This window comes from Nesoenas mayeri (genome assembly GCF_963082525.1).
Source record: "Nesoenas mayeri genome assembly, chromosome: 1".
In the NCBI taxonomy this organism is placed as follows: domain Eukaryota; kingdom Metazoa; phylum Chordata; class Aves; order Columbiformes; family Columbidae; genus Nesoenas; species Nesoenas mayeri.
In genome coordinates this window covers 67,602,013-67,623,060 of record NC_137541.1, presented here as the reverse complement: position 1 = coordinate 67,623,060, position 21,048 = coordinate 67,602,013, and the positions used below count along the sequence as shown (strand labels likewise).

The window sequence follows — 21,048 nt, the reverse complement described above, 5'->3', positions numbered from 1 at the left end:
ATGCCATCTCACCAGAAGGCACACAGAGACACAAATTCAATAGACGCAGATGAATAGCTCAAATTTATCAGTAAAATCTGGCTACACTAAACCATTCCAGTAGCAAAGCATACCTTATTTCATCAAGACTTATGGTTGGCTTGTATCACCAGAGGTAGTTCATTTTGAAGAAGCTGACTTAGAGGAAAAATTTTGCAAAGTCTGCTGAGGAATAATAAAAAAAAAATTATTCTATTATTCTGAATTCTTCACATCCACCTACTTCGCAAATCACAAGATTATTTCAGCATGACTTCTTATCTACAGCTGAAGAAACCTTTCTAATGCCAGTCACAAGCTCTTTCCTTAGTAAGTGAAACTAAGAGAAAGAAAGGAAGGTAATAGGAAGCATAAAAGGCAATAGAGGTTATTAACATTCTACCATTCAATAAAATGTGTCCTTTTAAGGCACCATGTCACACACACTCAAACACGTTGCATCTCTGTGACCTTACCTTTCTTCTGTTTCAAAAAGTAGGTGAAAAATGAAAAAAAAAATGAGAGGCTGTGTGATGCAGGTGATATAGTCAGCTGTCACAGAGTGGAGACAAGAAAGCCCTTCAAATGAGAGATGGCAGATATAAAAGGCTTATTACCCTCAAAAATACTTTCTCTCCAGTTGGCTCTTCTCACCTCCAACATGTAATTAGCCATCATACAACAGGAGACACTGCTACCTTGCTCCAGTGTGTGGTGCCAGCCTGGAGCCACCTCCTTGCAGTGCACCGCATCTTCAACCCACCCCATTTAGAACTGAAGATTAGTCCGATGAGGTTTTCTAAGCACCCTTTACTTCTTTCTCATAACAATTATGACCTCTTATGTATGCACTGTAAGGGCCCCGAGGGCACTGCCAGGCCAGACCACCCCTACCCATGCTCTGGAGCCCACCTCACCCTGCTCACATCCCAGGACTCCATTTTAGTCCCTGGTGCCATCAGGGACACTGCAGCAGGACCAGTCTCCACCTTCCCACAGCCCTGCCCTGCTTCACTATGGGCCTTGCCAAGTCAGGCCCATGTCCTGGCCCAGCCTCAGCCCACCCCTGTCCCCAAGGATGTCCCATATGCCCAGGGCTGTAGCTGCTGCCAGTGCTCTCCAGCTGCCCTGCTCCTGGATGGGAGGTGGGATGGGCCCTGGCTGCCAGGGTCTGCCCTGCTGCCACCCACACAGGGAACCACCATCGCTCCCAACTCCATGGTCCTCAGTGAGCTACCTGTCCTTCCCACACTCTGGCATCAACATACTTGTTCATTTTGTTGTCATTAATCAATGAATGTTCACAGGTCCTTTGCACATAATTGGGTAGGAAGACCTAAACTCTTCATAGGGGACAAATGGCATGTCAACCCTGCCAAACCACACAGTCATCCCTGAGGTGGCCACGATGAGCTCTCAGCATCTACTGGCTTCCCAGTTAATTGTTGCACCTGCTCAAATACCTACAGAAAAGACCATACCACATGTTTATGACTTTGCAGTGGGAAGAAAAAAAAAAAATTAAGGAAAAAAAAAGAAGGAAAAAAAAAGAAAAAAAAAAAAAATTATTTAATTACCAGCTAGTAGCTGAAAAGCAAACAACTCGCAGTGGATTCAGGACTCTGAGACACCAAAAACTTCCCCATCTCGTGTATCACTTACTAAGCATGATTTGAAATAAAATAGAATAGTAATCACTTTGCCCTTTATTCCTAACCAATTATTCTCAAGGAATTATAACATCTTAAATCTGCATAAATTATTCCATGCCATACATCTTTTTTTAAAAAGAAAACATTTCCACAAAACTGCTGCTTCTCAGAAGTTTCTTCAGGAGTCTGTGCAGGTCCTGTAGGGCTCCCTTTGCTCAAATTTATAGTCTCCAATATCAACTACATCAAATTAGGCAGGAAAAAAAAAAACAAGCAATGGTTGTTCAGCATTTCTGAAAACTGAGAAAGCATTTGTTTGGACCAAATGTTGGGGGGCTCTCTGTATGATTATGTTTTTTGTTCATAGTGCAGTAGAAGTTGGAAAATGCAGATATGTATGCGTAGATACTGAGACAGTATGGAAGTGAGAATCACAGAATCACAGAATTGACTGGGTTGGAAAAGACCTCAGAGATCATCGAGTCCAACCCTTGGTCCAACTCTAGTCTGTTTACTAGATCATGGCACTAAGTGCCACGTCCAACCTCACTTTAAAAACCTCCAGGGACGGCGAGTTCACCACCTCCCTGGGCAGGCCGTTCCAATGCCTGATCACTCTCTCTGTAAAGAATTTCTTTCTAATATCCAGCCAAAATTTCCCCTGGCAGAGTTTAAGCCCATGCCCCCTTGTCCTATTGCTGACTGCTTGGGAGAAGAGACCAATCCCCACCTGGCTATAACTTCCCTTCAGGTAGTAATAGAGAGTGATGAGGTCACCTCTAAGCCTCCTCTTCTCCAGACTAAACAAGCCCAGCTCCCTCAGCCTCTCCCCATAGGTCTTATGTTCAAGTCCCTTCACCAGTCTTGTTGCTCTTCTCTGGACCTGCTCCAGCACTTCAATGTCTTTCCTGAACTGAGGGGCCCAGAACTGAACACAATACTCCAGGTGTGGCCTCACCAATGCAGAGTACAGGGGAAGGATCACTGCCCTTGTCCTGCTGACCACGTTATTTTTGATACAGGACAGAATACCATTGGCCTTCTTGGCCACCTGGGCACACTGATTGCTCATGTTGAGCTTCCTGTCAATTAGTACCCCCAGGTCCCTTTCCGTCTGACTGCTTTCCAGCCACTCTGCGCCCAGCCTGTAGCGCTGCAGGGGGTTGTTGTTACCAAAGTGCAGCACATTGAGAAGAGCACATTGAGAAGAATGGTAGGGAAAATAAAGGAAATATTAACTTTTCTTTAATTACTTCTAAAACTATAAGGTTCCTGTTCATAAGTGGTCAAATCTTACTTAGACAAGAAATATAAAGGACACCAGAGCGAGTTACTGTCCTCACGTTACATTTTGTGACTTAGAGAAATTAAAGGTCTCTCTCAAAGTCACAAGGACAGCCTGAAGACTGTCAGAAAATAGGAATGCACACCATAGCCCTTCACGGCTGTAGCCACGAGGCTTTGGTCCTTTTCCAGTGAGGCAGTTCTGAATATTCAAAAAGCTGGAAGCTCTCTCCCAATCTGTTCAATATTTGCTCTGATGATGCCAAGCAGTTACCTTTTCATGTCACAAGAAGGAAGGGTATGATTTCATGCATTGGATTCCTATGCTAGCCTCTCATTTCATGAGCAGCAGCTTAATTCTGATCAAAATGATCTCATCTTCATTCAATTAGGATGCAAAGAACCACAGTATCCCCATATCCAGGTAACATAATGTTTCAATCTATTATTATGGGCACCTTTACATAGCTGATGGCACCCTTCCTCTCTAATTTGCAGGTTAGGAATGTTCCACTTTGACTGTCTCCTGGTTTACTGTATAACTGTAATAATGCCTGTCAGACAGCTCCTCTTTTTTTTTCTTTTTTTATTTTAATGTTGGGAGTGAAAGGCACTTCTTAATCAAAATTAGAGGGTTAAAAACATGCCGTTGGAGTAAAGCAATCTTTAATGTATAAGGGTTTATTTTGCTGTTTGAAAGGGATTTAAAAGTTAAGGAAATTCTATCAAGAAAAAAATACATTCTCAACCTTGTTACAAACAAAAACTGTATTTGTAACCACTGTTTTCACTTTCTTTTTTTTCTCGTAGCTTCTTAAAAGTTGAATGCTGAAATGTTTATTTCCCCCCAACTTTGTTGCCTTTTTGGTTTTGATTAATACTAAATCAACGGACCAAGGTCAAACTCTCAGCTGAGGTATAAACATACAGAAATACCTGGAGGTCCTGGCTAAGACCTAGGTGCCGTCTTGTTAAAAATACAGACTGAGTCCTTATACAAAAAAAGTGAAGAGGCATGATGTATGAGCAGCACAGTGACTGCACAAGTCAGGAGCAGATCATGGTTCTCCATGGCTATATCCATCATACAAAGCCTCCATTTAGCTGTGCTCAGCAGTGCCCTCAGAGACAGCCTCTGCTTGGAAGCATGGCTACAAATGCAGTTGGGGACTACCTTTGTTGCAGATGTCTTTGTCATTGTACACAGCCACTCTAGTGGAATTTCAGACAGAAATTCACTTCAGAAAGTGATCAAAAGCTATGAACTGTGGAGTATACCATTACCATGGCTATTCTTACATCCGCTTATCACCTGCAGCAGAGAGACCACTTTTGACTTGATACTCACTAGACCAATTCATTCTTCCTTCGCAAATTACTGGACCTTCACTCATTTGCACTGTATAATTTGTGGCTTTACACATAGTACTGCAGCTTAACTCTGAAAGACATATGAACCTTATCTGCCTTTAGGCTACCCACATTGACTAAACTTCAAAAATCCGAACACAGTATTTGTTAAAGGATACATCTTACAAAACTGGTTATTTTTCCCACATTTTTCCAGTCCAAAGCATAGTACCCTAATCATTGGTTAGATATTGCACAAACAACAGGAGGATGTGAATACATTCAATTAATGTGAAAAAAAATGACATTTCCTCCTTAGTCAACAGCAATTGACCTAAAGTGGTCAAACCAGTATGGACTCGGTAATGACCAGCAGTCATCACAGCAAGAGTGGATAAGGTCTGGTGTGATCCCAGAAGCTGAAAACCATGAGGCATGAGTCCACTGTATCCTAGCAAAACACATGTGGTGAGACAGCCTGAGAGCACTTCCAAGGGGGAAATGGTCTTTGTGGATACAAAGGCACACAGTGCAACTGCATATTCATTTAAAAACTGCCAGGCTATTGAAAATCCAAAGAGTGGGAGCTGAAGCTAGAAAACAAGCTTTTATATCCTTTCATATGCAGAAAAAGTAGTTTTCCACTGAAAGAACGCATTGGAGAAAATGCCATGATTCCTAGTCTGAATTCACATTTTGGACTAAACTCCTTAATACAAAAGTGAAGATTTTTTTTTTATCAATAACTTGACCCCAACAACAAAAGATATGTCTGAATCTGGTTTAGGACAAAACTGTCAGCATATCTCACCAGAAGAATCTTTCGTCTCCGAGTGAAACTCATCTCATAGTACTTAGGCTGATAAAAACTATTCTGTTGATGAATTAAAGTTTATATCCATGCTGCTTACTGAAGAACAGGATTTAGATGGTGATCCATATGATAAACAGTGATACTACTTACTGTGACTGGTATTTTCTATATACCTGAAAGCATTTTTAGAAGTACTAGAACAGCTAAGAGAGGTACCAGTTGGGTACCTGTCTACAGACATCTACCTGAACATCTCAGTCTTTGTTTCGTTTTGTTTTGTTTTTTAAAATTACTAATGTAGAGTATATCTGTTTGTGATTTTCTGTATCTATTTACTTATCAATACTATCAATAGTAATACTAATAAGGTGGTACAATCTTCACTGAAAGGAAGATCTTGTGTGCAAAGGTGAAGGATATAAGAATGTACCAAAGTCTCACTACATAAGTAAACATAAGTTAACAAGTAGGGTGGCAATCTATATGTGAAATTTTGACTCTATTACAATCCATGTCAAAACTGCTAGTAACTTCAGAGACAAAATATTTCACCCATGTACTGCATGATATATTCAAGGGCACAACAATATTCTGTAGAAAGGTTTAAAAATGTTAAGAGCTTGGGTCTCAGCCTTTAAATGCAGTGCTTACTTCATTAAAACCAGTCTCTGTTTAAGACCCTTCCTTCATCCGTCTGTACATGCATCTCCTGTTAGCTTCTGCTGGAGCTCTGAATATGTCTCAAAGATAAACAGACTGCTTAATTATTAGTTGGTGGCGCATGACAGAATTTTGGGAACAGAACTGTAAATGTCACATGAACAGTAAATATGTTCATATTTTGAAGTCTGGCAGTAGGCATCAGTTGCCTTCACTGTAATGAAAATATGTACATACCTTATCATTGCTCACAAGCCTATTTTCATGAGATAATTGTAGAGATTTAGGTCCCTATGAGGGTGAAATGAGTCTTCAAATAGTACTACACAGTTCTATGCCCTGACTAGTTATAGTCTAAACATTCTAGGATTTGTCAGAACATTTTGCAGAAATAACACAGAGTTTTGACAATGCTAGTCTCAGGAAATGCATTGAATGGGGAATGATTTCTTTAGTAGCATCTGATACTTCTGAAAATGTCTGCTGTGCCTGTGAAAAAGCTTTACGGAACAGAATTTCTGTTGATGTTATAGTTTGTCTATTCCTTTCCTAAGATTTTGAAACATACATGTGTATGACTTCATATGTATAAACATGTGAGCCTTCAAAATGCAAAAAGGCTGATTTTTAGAAGTATCATCTCATCTTTTTTATGAGTAGCTATATTATATAAAGTACAGAATTTCAGAAGCAAAACTGGAATAAACATTTCTGTATTATTTCATAATTTACAGTTATTGATGGCTATAAAGTTTTCAAATGTTAAACTTTGCAGGTTTTTGAAAAGTGATTAATCTTTAGGTAACAGATAAAAATTTCCAAATCTGGAGGGAAAAAAAAAAAAGAAAAAAGAAAAAAGCAAAAAGCACAGCAGTGCACAAGTTAACTTCTCATGCTTATGAAACCAAGACACCCTAGCAGCAGATTACAGGCAGTGCTGTTTAGCAAACGGCTAGCAGACTTCCTTTCAGCTATGCCTAATTAGAATTAAGTATTGAAAGACATACATATGCCATCTAAGTAGAAGCATTTTGCTTCACAAATATAAAAATGTATCAGAATTTCAGTAAGTATATGAACAAATTGACAGCTTAAGTCTTGTTTGGCTGTGCAGCCAATAACTGAAACAACCACCAGCAGCATATGCTGTACCGATTTTTAGAAGTATTTTCAAGTACACCCAGTACCTGGAACTTTTATATCTATGAAAAAACCAACCAACCAACAACAACAACAAAATTTACAGAACTTGTTGAGGAAATAGACCAGACAACCCTAGGGCTAGTCTAACTCCCTTACAAGTTAGAGAAATAGCAAAAGTCAACTATTCCATAACTCTACTGCTGAAAAGTGTAGTGGAGATGGTGATTTGGTTAATGAAGTTATCTGACATTGCCCGGTAGACCGTATTGAACATTAACTGCCCAGGTCACCTAAGAAACAGCATTTCGGGAAAAACGAGCGGAGTGTTGGGGTCTAACCTCTGCTTCGTTCTGCCGACACGACGAGCGACCGAAAAGCTCCGCACGGAGCGCGCCGCTGCTGTCGGGGGTCTTGGCATGGGAAGGGGGCAGGACTCAGCCCGCCGGCACCAGCGCAACACCCGCACCGCTCCGCTCGTCGCTGCGCAGCCCCTGACCAAGGCCGCCGCCCGCCCGTCTCCCCAGGAGTCGTCCCGGCCGCCGCCGCGCCTCACCCGGCCGTGAGGGGGGGGGAAGAAAAGTTTCCCCGGGGGATGCGAGGAGCCCTCCCGCTACCTGCCCCCCTGCGCTGGGCTGCCATTGGCCGAGCCGCCTACCGAAGCCCGCTAGGCACAAAAGGCGTTGCTAAGTGGATGCTTATTCCCCCCCCCGCTTTGTATTTTTTCCCTCTCCCCCCCCCTTTTTTTGTATCTCCCTTCCCCCTCCATCACTACTTCTTCGGATGAGAGCGCGGGTTCACTCGCGCCGCGCCCGCTGCTCCGCTCCCGCCGCCGCCGCTCCGCCCCGCTCTGCTCCCCGCGGGAGGCTGCGCGGGTCGGGTGCGGAGCCGTCCCGCGCCGGGCATGGCTTAGCGGGCGGCCGGGACAGAAGATGAGTTTCTCCGCGGAGGACGGCGTGGGCAGCCTCTGCCACAAAGCGCTACAGATCATCTCGGAGCTATGCCTGGGCGGACAGGTGGAGAGGGAGAAGTGCGCCGGCATCTTCCCCCTGGAGACCGCCCGTCAGGGCATCGGTGGCACAGGTACCCGTACCGGCCCCGCCGCCCCCGGTCTCGGCCGCTGGCGCGCTCGTCCTGCCGCCACCGTGGGGCGGACAGCGCCGGCGTGGGCGGCCGAAGAGCGCAACTTTTTCCTTTGCTTTCCCTGCGTGCGGAGGGGGCGGAGGGGGGGGCAGGCACACAACTCGCTTTAAAATCGTCTCCCTTTCGGAGCCGCGAAGACTCCCGCGACCGGGAAGCAGCGAGGGAAGCACCGGGACCGCTGAGTCGCCGCCACGGGGTGATCCCCAAGGCTGGGGTGGGGACCATCGCCCTGGAGGCGAAGGGGGAGACGTGGGGCCTCGGGCAGGGGTGCAGGCGGGTGGACGGGGAGCAGTGAGAGCCTCCGAGGGGAGAGAAGTCGCCTCCGACGTACGATCCCCGCCGTCGGCTGGAGCCACGCAGCCAGAGGCGGCCCCTTGCCCCTCGCAGCTCCCTAGTTTGCCTCCCGCAGCTGCGCTTCAGCACTGTTTTCCCCGCGGTGGGAGTTTCCCTTTATGCAAAGCTCAGACCCACTCAGTTGCATGTGTTTGTGGGGCCGTGTGTGCGGGGAGCGGCGGAGAGGGCTGCGCTTGCTGCTCTTGTCACGGGTGGGCAGCATTTCCATGCGACGGGCGCGCCGCGCGTGGTTTGCGCCTGGTCACTCTCTTCTCCCCAGCCGTCGTTCTGTGTTTGGCGTGTGGCGCTGGCGGCGCCGAGCACAGGGCTGGCGGCGCCTTGTGGGGAGGTGCGGCGGGGAGCGGTGGGCGAGGCGGCCGGGCGGAGGGGAGGACGGGCAGATGCCGCCACAGCTCGGGGCGCAGCCCGGGCTCGGGGCACAGCCAAGACATGGCTTAGAGTATCCGTGCGATGAAACTTGACAGAGCCCCCGTGGCCCTTTCTGAGAGGGACTTGAGATATTTTACATCCTCTCCGTTAATCGCTGAGGACAGCAGGAGAGCCTTCTGACAGACGGTGGGAACCTGTGGAGTCAGGGCAGCCCTCTACTCCGGTCCAGCACTCGTTCAGGAGATCTGAGGGGGAGAGAGGGAGGAGGGAATTCGGGTTAATTTAAATATTCCGAAGGTAGAAAAAACTGTCGGAGTCCAAACCATGATTTGGGTTCCTAACGGTGGTATATTTGGGCAGCGATTTCTGGATTGGCAGGATCTTCAGGGATTGGCTCTGCCCTGTTGCGTTAATACACTCTGGACCCCTTGCTTTCCATGGTACTTGTTTTTAGGATAGGGCTAGAAAATTAGTCCAAGGTCTGTGCTTAATTTCTTCCAGAATGGATTGGTAACCTGTCTGTCCATAAATGCAAATAGACAGCTTGCACTGTGGTCAGCAAATAACAAGCGTACAGTGCAAATTAAATAAATTAACACCAAGTCATGAAAAGCAGCAGGTCCTCAGCATGTGCTCCAGCTGCCACCACCGCAGCTGTTACTTTTGTTGTTGTTGTTGTTCTCTTACTGCCCACAGATTTTACTGGAAATTCCAGGGTATTTGTAGCACCTCAGAGCAAATAACTGTTGTCTGAAAGAGCAGCGATTCTTCTTTCAGACTCTGGTACCTTCACGGTTCTCCCAGAGCTTTGCACTTGAGACGGGTGCATCCAGGAGTAGAAGCGCGGGCTGAGGGGGGCGACTGCCCAACCCAGCCCGGCCCGGCCCAGTGGGGCTCGGTCCGCCATGGGCGCCCCTTACCCCACCAGCCCTGCGACCGGAGCAGCAGGGTTCAGGGATGGCCAGGGATCCTAGCGTACTTCCACCAGCACAGATCCTGGAGTTGTTGTGCTTTGTGATGCAAACTACCGAGCATATTCCAGTCGCACATTGTGTTAGTTCTTTTGTTCCAAATCGTAGAAGGTTGCATGAAAATAAAAACATCTTAAAGGGCCTGGGAAATTTGGTTCTGAAAATAATAGTTTGTCTATATGACTTTTAGAGAGTACCGCACAGGGAGCCAGTATTAGGTGTCATACAAAACCAAAGTGGATATATTAACAGGTGGGATGTGAAGGATGCAAAAATGTCCCACAAGGTAAATCAAGGTTTGCTGTTTGTGAAGTCTGAATCTTCAACATTTGCCTTGATATTGCACTGTGTACAGTAACAGGATCTTCTTTTCAGACATTTCTTGGAAGTCAACCATCTTCCCATTTTTTCATTTGTAAACCCTGACTAATTTGCAAATGTTGGATTAGAAAAAACATGATCATTAACACACCAGGGACTTCAACCACTGGGTCTCAGATCTCAGCTGAGTTCCTAAATCTCACCTCTTCCTCTGTAAAAGGAAACTACTATTAGATGATCAGTGTCGACTTTATTGGCACACAAATTAAACATTAATAACACTGCCAGTGAGCATATATTAACACTTTCTGGTTCCAGACAAGGAGCAGATACACTGTCGTTGATAACTGACAACCTTTTAATATGTGAACACTTGGATAGACAAGACATAAATATCAGTCACATGAAATTTATCAACTGTAAGATTGTAAACAGTGTCTATGCTGAGACAAATGTGGTCATTGAAAGGTGAAGCATCCCATCTCTTCTGCTTTTTAAATGCACAAAGATATCATTATCATCACTATGGATAAAGTTAAAGTTGTCCACAGTGCTGAACATCCATCGTTCCTATTAATTAAACGTAGAAACATTAAGTGTTCTCCATCATCATTCTGAGTGGGAAGCCATAAAAGTTTATATTTTCTTGAAACATCTGCGTCTCATAAATAGGGTGGTAGCATTTGGTGTTAGAGTCCTTATCATGTCACCATATCCTTCTGTGGCTGAGTAAATTCTGCACAGTTCTAGTGTCGTGTGACTGCAGCTGTAATGTAGAGAGGAGGAATGGCTAATTTAGTCCTATCGGTTTTGCTGTATCTCCCAAATGGTGATGCGGGAAGCACTTTCTCAGCATATGCCCACAGTGGGTGACACGCCATCATGGAACCAGTTCAGTTACTTGCTCCGTGGGGCTTCAGCTATAGCAGTGTATTGGAAATTAGCTCCTGCAACAAGCACTGAAATGTGTGGGGAAGGAGCTACTGTAGTAACAGTAAGAAGATACCTGAGTTGTGAGGAGGACTTCTGGAAGATGTGGAGAAGATAAAAGATTGTGAGAAGTTTATTACAGAATAATGCTTTATTATTGCATGTCATTATGTTATAGAATCACAGGTAAAAATTCCGTGAAAATCCAAAAAGTAAATAGTCCAGGAGGTAGTATAAAGAAGACAGAAAATAATAGTTGGCCATATAGGGATAGCATGTTCTCTCTTCAAATGGTGGGTTTATTCAATTTTCCACATCTCAAAAAGAACATAGCTAAAAGTGTCACAAAGGTAGCATAAGTAAAAATCAGTAATGGGATTTCATTGGAGGAAAGAAGTCTAAAAGATGAGGAGACTCGTATTTGGAAAGCAAAGAACAGTGCAAGAAACACTTCATAAAGTAAAAGAATATATGATGAAAAGGAAAGTAGACCTTTTCTGTTTAATAAAATAATAGATATAAAATAAAATAATAGAATAAAAACGTGCTTTGGAAGTCGAAAACATTAAAAAAGGCAGCTAGATCTGTTGTGATATGGTTATGTTGGTGGGTGTGACAATTGCTTTCTGTTCAGCTAGACCATGAAAAGCAGCCAGGCTCCTCACAGGAATCAGCTACTTGAGACAAAAGATGTACCACCCAATCATAGACTCAAAGCAAAATATGAGACAATATTAACCTGGTGACCCAAGAAGGTTTATTGGCAAGCAGAAAGGCTGGGTACTGATTTTTTTTTTGATAGTGTAGTTGTCTAGGTATGACAAAGAAGAATAACAGGCATTACAGAATCAAACACAAAGAAGAGAGAGCCAGAAACACAATCAGAACAAAAAAATTATGACTATGGGTTTGCTAAGGCAGAGTACAACAAAATGAAGCAACAAAGCAGAAAGAATAGCTATTCAAGTTTGCTGCTAACGATAAGAAATAACCTCCATGTGTTTGATTCCTCTTGTTCTCAGAGAACATTATTTGGACATTAATTATGTACAAGCAGGATAACAACAAATAAATGCCTGATTCTTCAGTAGTTTCCTCTCAGTGACACCACCACCACCACCTTAAGACCCTCAATTAACACTCACTGCTTGGGTCAAGAAGGGGTAATCATATTTGGTGTAGTGGAAAATTAATCTATGGAACTCACGGCAAAGAATCTTAGTGAGATAAATTGTTTTGTAGATTTCTAAGAGCTTAAGACAATTAGTAAAGATACGACATCTGCTGTTATATTTTCTGCCCTGGTAATTACAAGGACTATTAATTCTCTCATCTCAGCAGAATGCTCAAGAGGAAAAATTAGGAAGCTGTTTACATTTATGGCACCTTTATATAGTTATGTGACTATGTGAGCTTTCTTCTGAAGGGTTTAACTTTTTTTTTGGCAAAATGCTGAATTAGTTGTGCAACTGTTTTGTTTGTTTGCTTGTTTATTTTACACCTCCTTTATTTCTAGTAGATTTGATCAAAATGATTAAGATATTTGTCAAATAACAGGATGAGTTCAGGTGGAAAATGAATGGGAGCTCAATGGGCAATATTGCACCTAATAAAATTTATCTCTTATCCACGTAAATTATTTTCTAGAAGTGTCCAAAATTCATCTGTGCAGCTTGGTTATACCTGTATTTTGGTTGAGGTTATCTGATTAATAAAGGACTCTAATTCATTTTGGCAGTTAAGCATCCCTCCTCATTTTCAATGGAACCAAGCACATCAAAGTCTCAGTTGGGAGTATTTCCGAAGGCTAAGCCAATTGCATAATGTAATGAGAGAAGCTTCAGCATCCTGCTCTAGGGACACATACTTAAAATTCTTTGTATGTCCCCTGCACTTTCAGCTGGTGGGCACTTTCAGCTATCTTTGCTTTTTTTTGAGGCCTGTTGGTCCTGCAGAACTTCACTATCTCATTATCAATTCTCATGGGGAACTGATGTTTATAACAGAGCTGGGAACTCAGTTGCGTTCCTGCCAGGAGGGCATATTTCAGCCCTCTAGAGTGACAAGAGGGTTCTAGAGAGTGATGTTCTCTTTTTGCTTGTCAGACAATGAATTATTTAAAGTTGACCATATAAAGGGCTTCAGCTTCTACAGGACTGTTTTATATTAGTCTAAATATTTTACTCATTTTATTACCATAAAGGTAATTTTGTAACTCTACCCCTCATTGACAGTTTGCTACAGAAGTACAGAGGGAGTAAGAAAATGCTGGAGCATCCGGTACATGGCCATTCTGTAATACAGTCTCTCATTGTTCCCTGAAGAGTAATGTCGTGGGTCCTCCTGCTGTAGTTGACATTAGTCTCCCGTTGACTGTCAGCTGCTTCCCCGACAGCTCTCAACCTCCTGATGGCAACCGATCGTTTACATTTAGCCTCGGTTCCTTTAAACAAACACACACACATGCACAGAGTATAAGCTGTAGGTATGCTTACACTGCTTGGATACATTTAGGAAGGAGCAAGGGCAGATTTACCCAGCCATATGCTTGAAAGTTCTTCTCAACTGTGCCAAAGCAAGCATGAAGGGGACCAGAAATGGCTTGAAGGAATGTGAAGACATCAGTGTAGGACTGTCATACAAGAAGGGAACATTTTTCTTCATGAGAAAGTAACTGTTGTGTGAAACAATTGAACGTTCTGTTACAGAGAAACATGATGGAAATTAAATAATAAACATCTGAATAGTTCACAGACTGATTGAATTATTTATGATATAGCTCGTCACCTGGTCAGAACAAAGTTATTACCAGAGAAAAATACAGGGTTCTTTTCGGGGGGAAAGTAACGGGTTACTGAAATATATGCTTTGCAAAGCCAGTGTTAACAAACTGTGAAAACAAGAAATGCACCTAATTCAGCAGAGACATCCTCACAAGTGTGAGAACAGCATGGGACCAAGCCCAAAGCTGTTTGTTTAATGGAAGGCAAGGCGGGCAGACATGGGTTGAGCAGAGATGGGAGTTACCTTCTATTGAAATTAAGTGAGAGTTGACAAGTAGGAAAGTGGGTAGGCCAGAAAAATCCTTGGAAGTGAAGCCAAATAATTTGTATGTGGTGTGTTAAAGAGGAGAGGCCAATGTTCAGTGCAACATCTTTTGCTTCCTACACTGCACAGAAAACATGATGGCCCAGTCAGGCAAAAGTTACGAGCTCCTTTAGCTACATACAGCACATAAATAATGTACTGAGACTCATGAATACAGAGCTGTTGTGGCAAATTCCTTCAGATTTCTAGATAACAGGAGGTTATGTGGTCTAGAAGAAGACTAATAAGATTTTGGGAAATACCTGGCATCTGCTGTACATCACATAAGCTAAAGTCCCATACCTGGAGTTTGAAATGGCAAAAGAGGGCATTCCGTTTGTGGTTGGTCAGATATAGATTATCAGATGCATTAATAAATAATATAACTTAGATAAAATGGTTTTGACAAGAGATGAACAATTTTATATTCTGTAATCATGTTGTAAATCACAGTGATACCTGGCTTCATTTGATCCCTTGACTCTCAAGAAACGTGCTAACATAAAGGTCTCTTAGCACTAAAAGTGATATACCAGCCAGTAGATGGCTGTTTTGAACAAATTCAGACATCAGACTGAATTAATAGCATAAGAGGGAACACATTCACAATTGGGCTATAGTCAAAAGATTTGAGGAAGATCTTCAAAGTATGTTTCTCCATGAGAACAGGAGAGGAGATCACACATAGGCTTCTAAGTGAAAGGCTATTTTTGCCATATGAAATTTAAGTCAGGTGTTTTGACAGGTTCAGGTTATGAGAGAGAATACAAGACTCTGCACCTGTTGCTTTCCGAGGCACACTAAAACATTATGTCCCCATCTTAAAGGATTTGGTTGAGACAAAGGTAGTAGTGGAAGATCTGCTAATGCTGAAGAAAAATGAGCACTAGTGACTTTTTGTGTTCTTTAAATTTCCCCAAGGAAAACTGAACAGCAGAAATGATGGGTTGGACCAACCAGTTCATACACATGGGGACAAGGGGAATTTATCACACTCAGACCTTTTATAATTGATAGAGCTCCTGCTTCCCTCCACATCCTAGAAAATCAGAGGTGTATTAATATATCTGATTGAGCTGACAAGAGGTCCCTCTAGAGTGGTTGCAATGGAATGGGTGAAGTTCCTTATGGCTGATCAACAAGAGAATAAATTAAAAGTTAAAGAAAAAATACGTCTGAAAAAAAGTTAGAGAGACATACTTTAAATGTTTAAGAGAATCAAGATCAGATAGAGTCCAAGAGGTAGGTTGAAATGGAATATAACCCTTTTTTCCTAAGCATTCTTTTCCCCCTGTTCCTTTTCTGGCAAGAGTACGTTCTCTTTAGCATGGTCCACATCAGACATGTGCCTGCCCCTTATACACATGGGCAGCTACATCATGGCAGTATCTGGTCTCTTTTTCCATTCAAGATCATGGATTTGTGGACCATGTCATTCCAAAGTTAAGTATCAAGGGGCATATGGTCTCAGGGGACTGACTAAAATGTAAATGAACTTAATTTGGTTTGGAAATGGAAGTCTGCCAATGTGCATGTTCGTGAATGGATTCATGTGCAGAACTTTTCTAATGCAAGTTTCAAGCAACAAATTGTTGAAAGTCATAGTACAGAAACCATTGCTTAAAACATTGCCCAGCATCCAGGAAAAAAAACGGGGGGATGTTTCTGAAGTACTTGCCAAATATGAAAGACTGGCTGTCAAGGTGTCTCTTATGGTGGAAATATTTCTGAGGATTTGTGTAAAAAATGCAGGGATAAGATTTTCAGGTAGATGGAATTCACAAACTTCCCAACTAGACATGCCTTGTCCAAAATTGCCCAAAATCTCATATCTTCAAAGAGTAGTTTTACACAGAAAATCATGAAGAAACAGGATACGTTCTTTCAGTTATGATATTTTATCAAGACTATGAAAATGATATTAAAGACAAAGGTCAGTGAAGGAATATCACCAGGAATTAAATGGTAACTCATTTGTAGTCAGTGGAAGATTTTTCCACTGATCAGAAGAGGGTGTTTGATAAAGAAGATTTTCTTCATATTCCTGAGTTTACCCATCATGTGAACAGGAATGGCAAAAGCATAATGCTACGTGTCCAGATTAATAATCAGGAAGATGTCCTGTTTGTGGAAACGTAGTGTTGAAGACAAGCTATCATTATCAGTTCAGAAAAGGAGTTGTCAAACAACTGCTTGTAGTTCAAGATTATTTTTCTCTCCCTTTGTACCAGAGACGAGTGAGAACATTGTTTACAATGTTGGCAATTAAAATCCCAGCAGAGTGAGTGTATCTCCTTTTGCCTCTAAAAACTCAGGCAGTCTTTCAATTTGTTACCAGTTCTGCATCTTTAAATAATACTTACATCTGTACAGTGAAACCTGGGTCTGATGACACATTCATCTTTCACTACCCATTTTCCTTCCCAACCAAGTTTCCTTGACAGGGAAGTGAAGAAAATCCTAGTCTGCACAACTGTCAGTGTTTTGTATTCTTAAGCCAAATTTCCTATAAAAAGGTAATAAAAGAGACATATCCAATCTAACATGCGAAGCATCAGGGAAGTTCGGTTTGACGGCTCTTCTGCAGATGATTGCAGTCTTCACATAACAGCAAATCTCATGCAATTTCTCAATTGAGTGACTGTCAGAAGTGAGGAAATGAAGCAATATGCTTTTAATGTCAACTTGTATGGCATACTAATTGCTTTTTAGCAATTATGGCAGTAAGTAGTATTAACTTTTTTTTAATGAACTATTTTTTAAATCAAATTCCTGGCAACTACAATTACTTCATGTTTCTGTTTAAGTGTTTGTTGTATTTTGAAGTGCAATATATGAGGTTGTTTAATTTATTAGTAAAATAGCAAAAATGAAGACTATAATTTGTACAACTGTTTGTTGATTTAGCTTCTACATTTTTGCTCTTGAGACTTCAAATGTTTCATGTGTGGGGTTTTTAGGGCTATAAAACATACTTTTTTGGAAAGATTTTGAGTCTGATTTTGAATTTGAAATAGTTTAATGGAAATGTAGAAAAAAGATCTTAGTGAATGTTGAAATACAGGAGTAGGTATTGAAAAGAAACACCAAGTTATCTGAAGTCTTGAAATATGCCTTGCAGTGAAAAACTTAGAATAAGATCAGCTAGAAATGCTTTGATGGGATGTTTTTTCAGCTGATAGTATCTATTTATCAAATTGAAACTCTGCTGGAAGGGATCAAGTTTCATATTTCTGGTTTTGAAAGGTTTCTAGCAGCTTCAAAGTTGTTAAAAACACCCTGTTTTAACATTTTCTAAATGAAAAACAAAATAAAATTTTCAGTTCTAAAAGCTTTCCTCTCAAATTGTAACCTAATTATGCCAACCATCTCTAAAATGAGCTGATAATGTTGTAAATGACTCACAACTGAATTTCCTTTTTTCTTTTTTTTAATTTCTGGTAGATCACAAACATTTTCAAGAGTTCTACATTTTGTCAGGCTGTGAGAATGAAAAAATATTTTTGTCCAGCTTGATTAAAATTTCAGCTTGTTCAATTTATCCAAAAATGTTTCTTCTGTGGAACATACCTTTGTATTAATAGATTAAATTCACTTATGACTATTCTCTGGCACTGAGACCAACTGGCATGTAAGAGCCTCTCTCCGTGCTATTAAAGCCTGTCACCTACTGAAACAGAATGGCCACAAATAGACTGCCTATTAAGAATGATCACTGACCTGCTCTAATACCTGATCTTTTCCCTAAAATTGACTGGAAGAGTATGAACTGGCCCAGTTTAAAACCATTCCAGGGACTGATATAAGCAATTAAGTTTCAAGTCCTGGGTTTGTTTCCTGGAACTGTTTAGTTTATTTGTGTTTTGCATAGGCATGTCTTACGAAGCCTATCATGAAAGAAGTGATGGCTGTAAATTAGAGCTACAAAAACAAAAATCAGTAATACAAATGTGCAACAAGGTGATTAGCCATTGAAACAAGTTGTAAACTCAGCATCTGTTAATGTCTTCTCTTATTGTCAATTTCAGACAATCTGCTAAAGAACATGCACAAGCCAAATGAAAAATCCTGGGCTCAGGAAGGATATCAGTGTGAAGAGTAGATTAAGCCAAATAGCCTAATAACCCCTACTGGGCATACATTGTTTGCTTCTTGTGTTACATTGTTATTAGATGCAATCATGCATCCATTCGTTGTATGGAACCATCTTAAATCAGAATTTGCCATATGAATTTCTCATTAAGCTGACATGCATATTCCAAGGGCTACATTTTGTTGTTGAACTACTGGCAGAAAAAGAGGACACCTTTCTCAGGACTGTCAGGAAAAGGTCAAGGAGGCACACTTCTGTTCAAGGCAGGGCAGCAGTTTGTGTCAAACTCTTTAAATCAAGAAGCACATTCTGTGCCAGTTCCCCATGACACTGGCCAGGATGTAGATGAAGTAAGATCAAGCAGAACTCTATCTATCAGATCTCCAGTCTATGAACATTATCTATTTGCTTTTGCTAATTCTCATGTATTTTCATGTTGAATGGGCCTTAAGCTCAGTGTTTGTTACTGAGAGATATATCTGGATATTATATATTAACAAAGAAAATGCTCCCAAATTTTCTACTGGAATTTTCATCTTTCAAAGGGACCTGTGAGCTACATACTCTTCCATGGAGGGCTATTTTTCTTCCTGTGATCCTCTAGAAAAAATACACTCAAACTCTTGTTGCACTTTTCCATTGGTTCAGTTTAGTAGCCTGTAGCCTGGAGCTATGGATACAGAATATTAGCTGTTAAACTGTCAAAACTTGTTGTACTAAGCAGCAGCAACTATTGCTTGAGGGACATTTAAGCAGAATTTATTGAATACTTTTAAAGCACACAAAAGACTCTTTTCAAAAGGAAAGGGATGTTTTTAGTTATATTTTATAATATTACATGATACTGGAAAAATCAAACTGAAACATGTCACATAGAATAAAACTCCTAATTAGGGCTCAACTGGCATTTCTGGTGATCCACCATCTCCTAAAATACAAGTCTGTTTGCAGAATTTGGTTGGTATGAAACCTCTTCTCCTATCTTTGGCAGTGCTATTGGATATGCTAACTAATTGTGGCAGAAAAAGTCACATACAGGGCAGCAGGGGTAGCTAAGTGTACAGTATGGTCTTTGTACAACTCAGGGCATTGTATAGTGTACTCTGAAGCTAGCTGCATTTTCAGAGCAGAATTTTAGATACTGATGTGTATGTTCTGTCTTTGTCTAACACAGTCTTGGTCCAGAGCTTAAGATTTAACCCTAGAAATTTCTTATTTATGACAGACTATGTCCTATCCCTATTTATGTAACTTAAACATTAGGTTTTAACATGTTTCTGAAGCAGTTGTCACATAAACAAAAGTTTGGCGAGTCCTGAAGAAATTTGTGTCAGCCTAGCAGTTTAGAAAGAGTCAGTCTGTGTGTGCACTTATAGAAAATGTTTATTGTGGTTTAGCTTTTTCAGCAAGATGTGTTCCTGAGTGGACACCCTTTGACAACAATGTCTGAGTGTATTTGGGACCATTTGGGTAGTCCCTTACTTCCTGAGAAGTCTGACTGCGTGCATGCCTAGTGGTACAGACACTGGCCCCTGGCCTGAACAACAATATATGGAGTATTTGTGAAACAGGTATTATAGAATGATAACATTTTAAAGGTATAGGCTTAGATATTTAAAAGGAAAAAAAAAAAAAAGAAAAAATTAAATAGGGCTTTAAAGGTCTACACAAGATAATGTTCAAAATGCTTCTGTCTTCTTACCTGTGCCATTTTTTTTTTTTTCTCTCCATGTTCGTCTGTCATGATGATCTTTGTTTCTAATTCCTTACAGACATCTCAGTCAGTCTATTAGCAGTAGTCGTCAGCTTCTGTGGGCTCGCCTTGCTGGTAGTCTCCCTTTTTGTCTTTTGGAAGTTGTGTTGGCCCTGCTGGAGAAGCAAACCTCTCGCTTCCAATGCCAGTAATGTCCCTCAGAGCAACTCCAGCGCTCCTACGGAGGTTTTTGAGACCAGTGAGAAAAAAGAAGTTAAAGAAAATGGGAAACCTACAACAAAGGTACTTGAAGCTGCATTGAAAATTAGCCACACTTCACCTGATATACCAGCAGAGGTCCAGAACGCGCTGAAAGAGCATCTGATCAGACATGCACGCATGCAGAGGCAGATCACTGAGCCCACATCGTCCTCAAGGTAAGCCAGGGGTACTCACACTTGTGGCGCATTTTATGGGAATAGGTAGAGCCAGAACACTGCTGAAAATTTTCAGGATCCTGGTTTATTCACTGACTTCTTAGCAGTTATGGGTGAAACAGCAGTCAAGCAAAGGTGAAGCCTCAGTGTCATTTGAACAGAATATTCTGAAACATACCGTGTACCTTCAGTTACATAATTATTTTAACATATGAACATCAAATCTATATCTCCTGCTACTTTGTAAATACATATGTTGCTACTCCAAGCAGTTCCATTTTAGGTTTTGTGTAGAGGAAAATCTATTTCAGTGTTATTTTTTAAGGTAGTACAAGTCTGACTTTTCACAGAGATATATTTAACAGACACAGCAGTTACTTTTGCAGATGGAAGTTTCCCTCTCCACTAAATAAATGGCAGATTTGTTGTTGATGGCACATTTCTTTAAGACGTGGTTTGCCACTTATAAAGTAATTAAAATCCCAGTCTAAGAATGCAGATCCTTATGGACTGATCTTGAAGTAGTACAGATTTTATATAAATCCTTAAATAAATTACAAGCATGTAGTATTGCTGAAGTGATTTCTTTTGTATTAAAGTGGAGGACAGTCTTTTATTTTGTCTGAGGTACTGCTTTATATTGAAAAGTAGTGAAGATATGTGCAGTGACTTACAGTTTCAAACACGGTTTTCTTCAAATACTGTCAGCAAATTTAATGCATGGAAAACAAA

At 41.3% G+C, this 21,048-nt stretch overlaps 1 protein-coding gene across 2 annotated transcripts in view; it reads left to right on the top strand.

Moving 5' to 3' along the window:
* Nucleotides 1-7,850: 7,850 nt before the first annotated feature.
* SYT10 (synaptotagmin 10) overlaps nt 7,851-21,048 on the top strand; it is a gene marked incomplete at both ends in the record, with an annotated part of 35,650 nt that continues 22,452 nt past the window's right edge. The window contains 2 exons of one of the 2 annotated variants that reach the window (XM_080360610.1): nt 7,851-7,992; nt 19,959-20,316. In XM_080360610.1, the coding sequence (XP_080216736.1) occupies nt 7,851-7,992; nt 19,959-20,316 (500 nt within the window). Of the gene's footprint in view, nt 8,002-19,958; nt 20,317-21,048 lie in introns of both variants that reach the window. The other variant, XM_080360609.1, reaches the window with a different exon arrangement.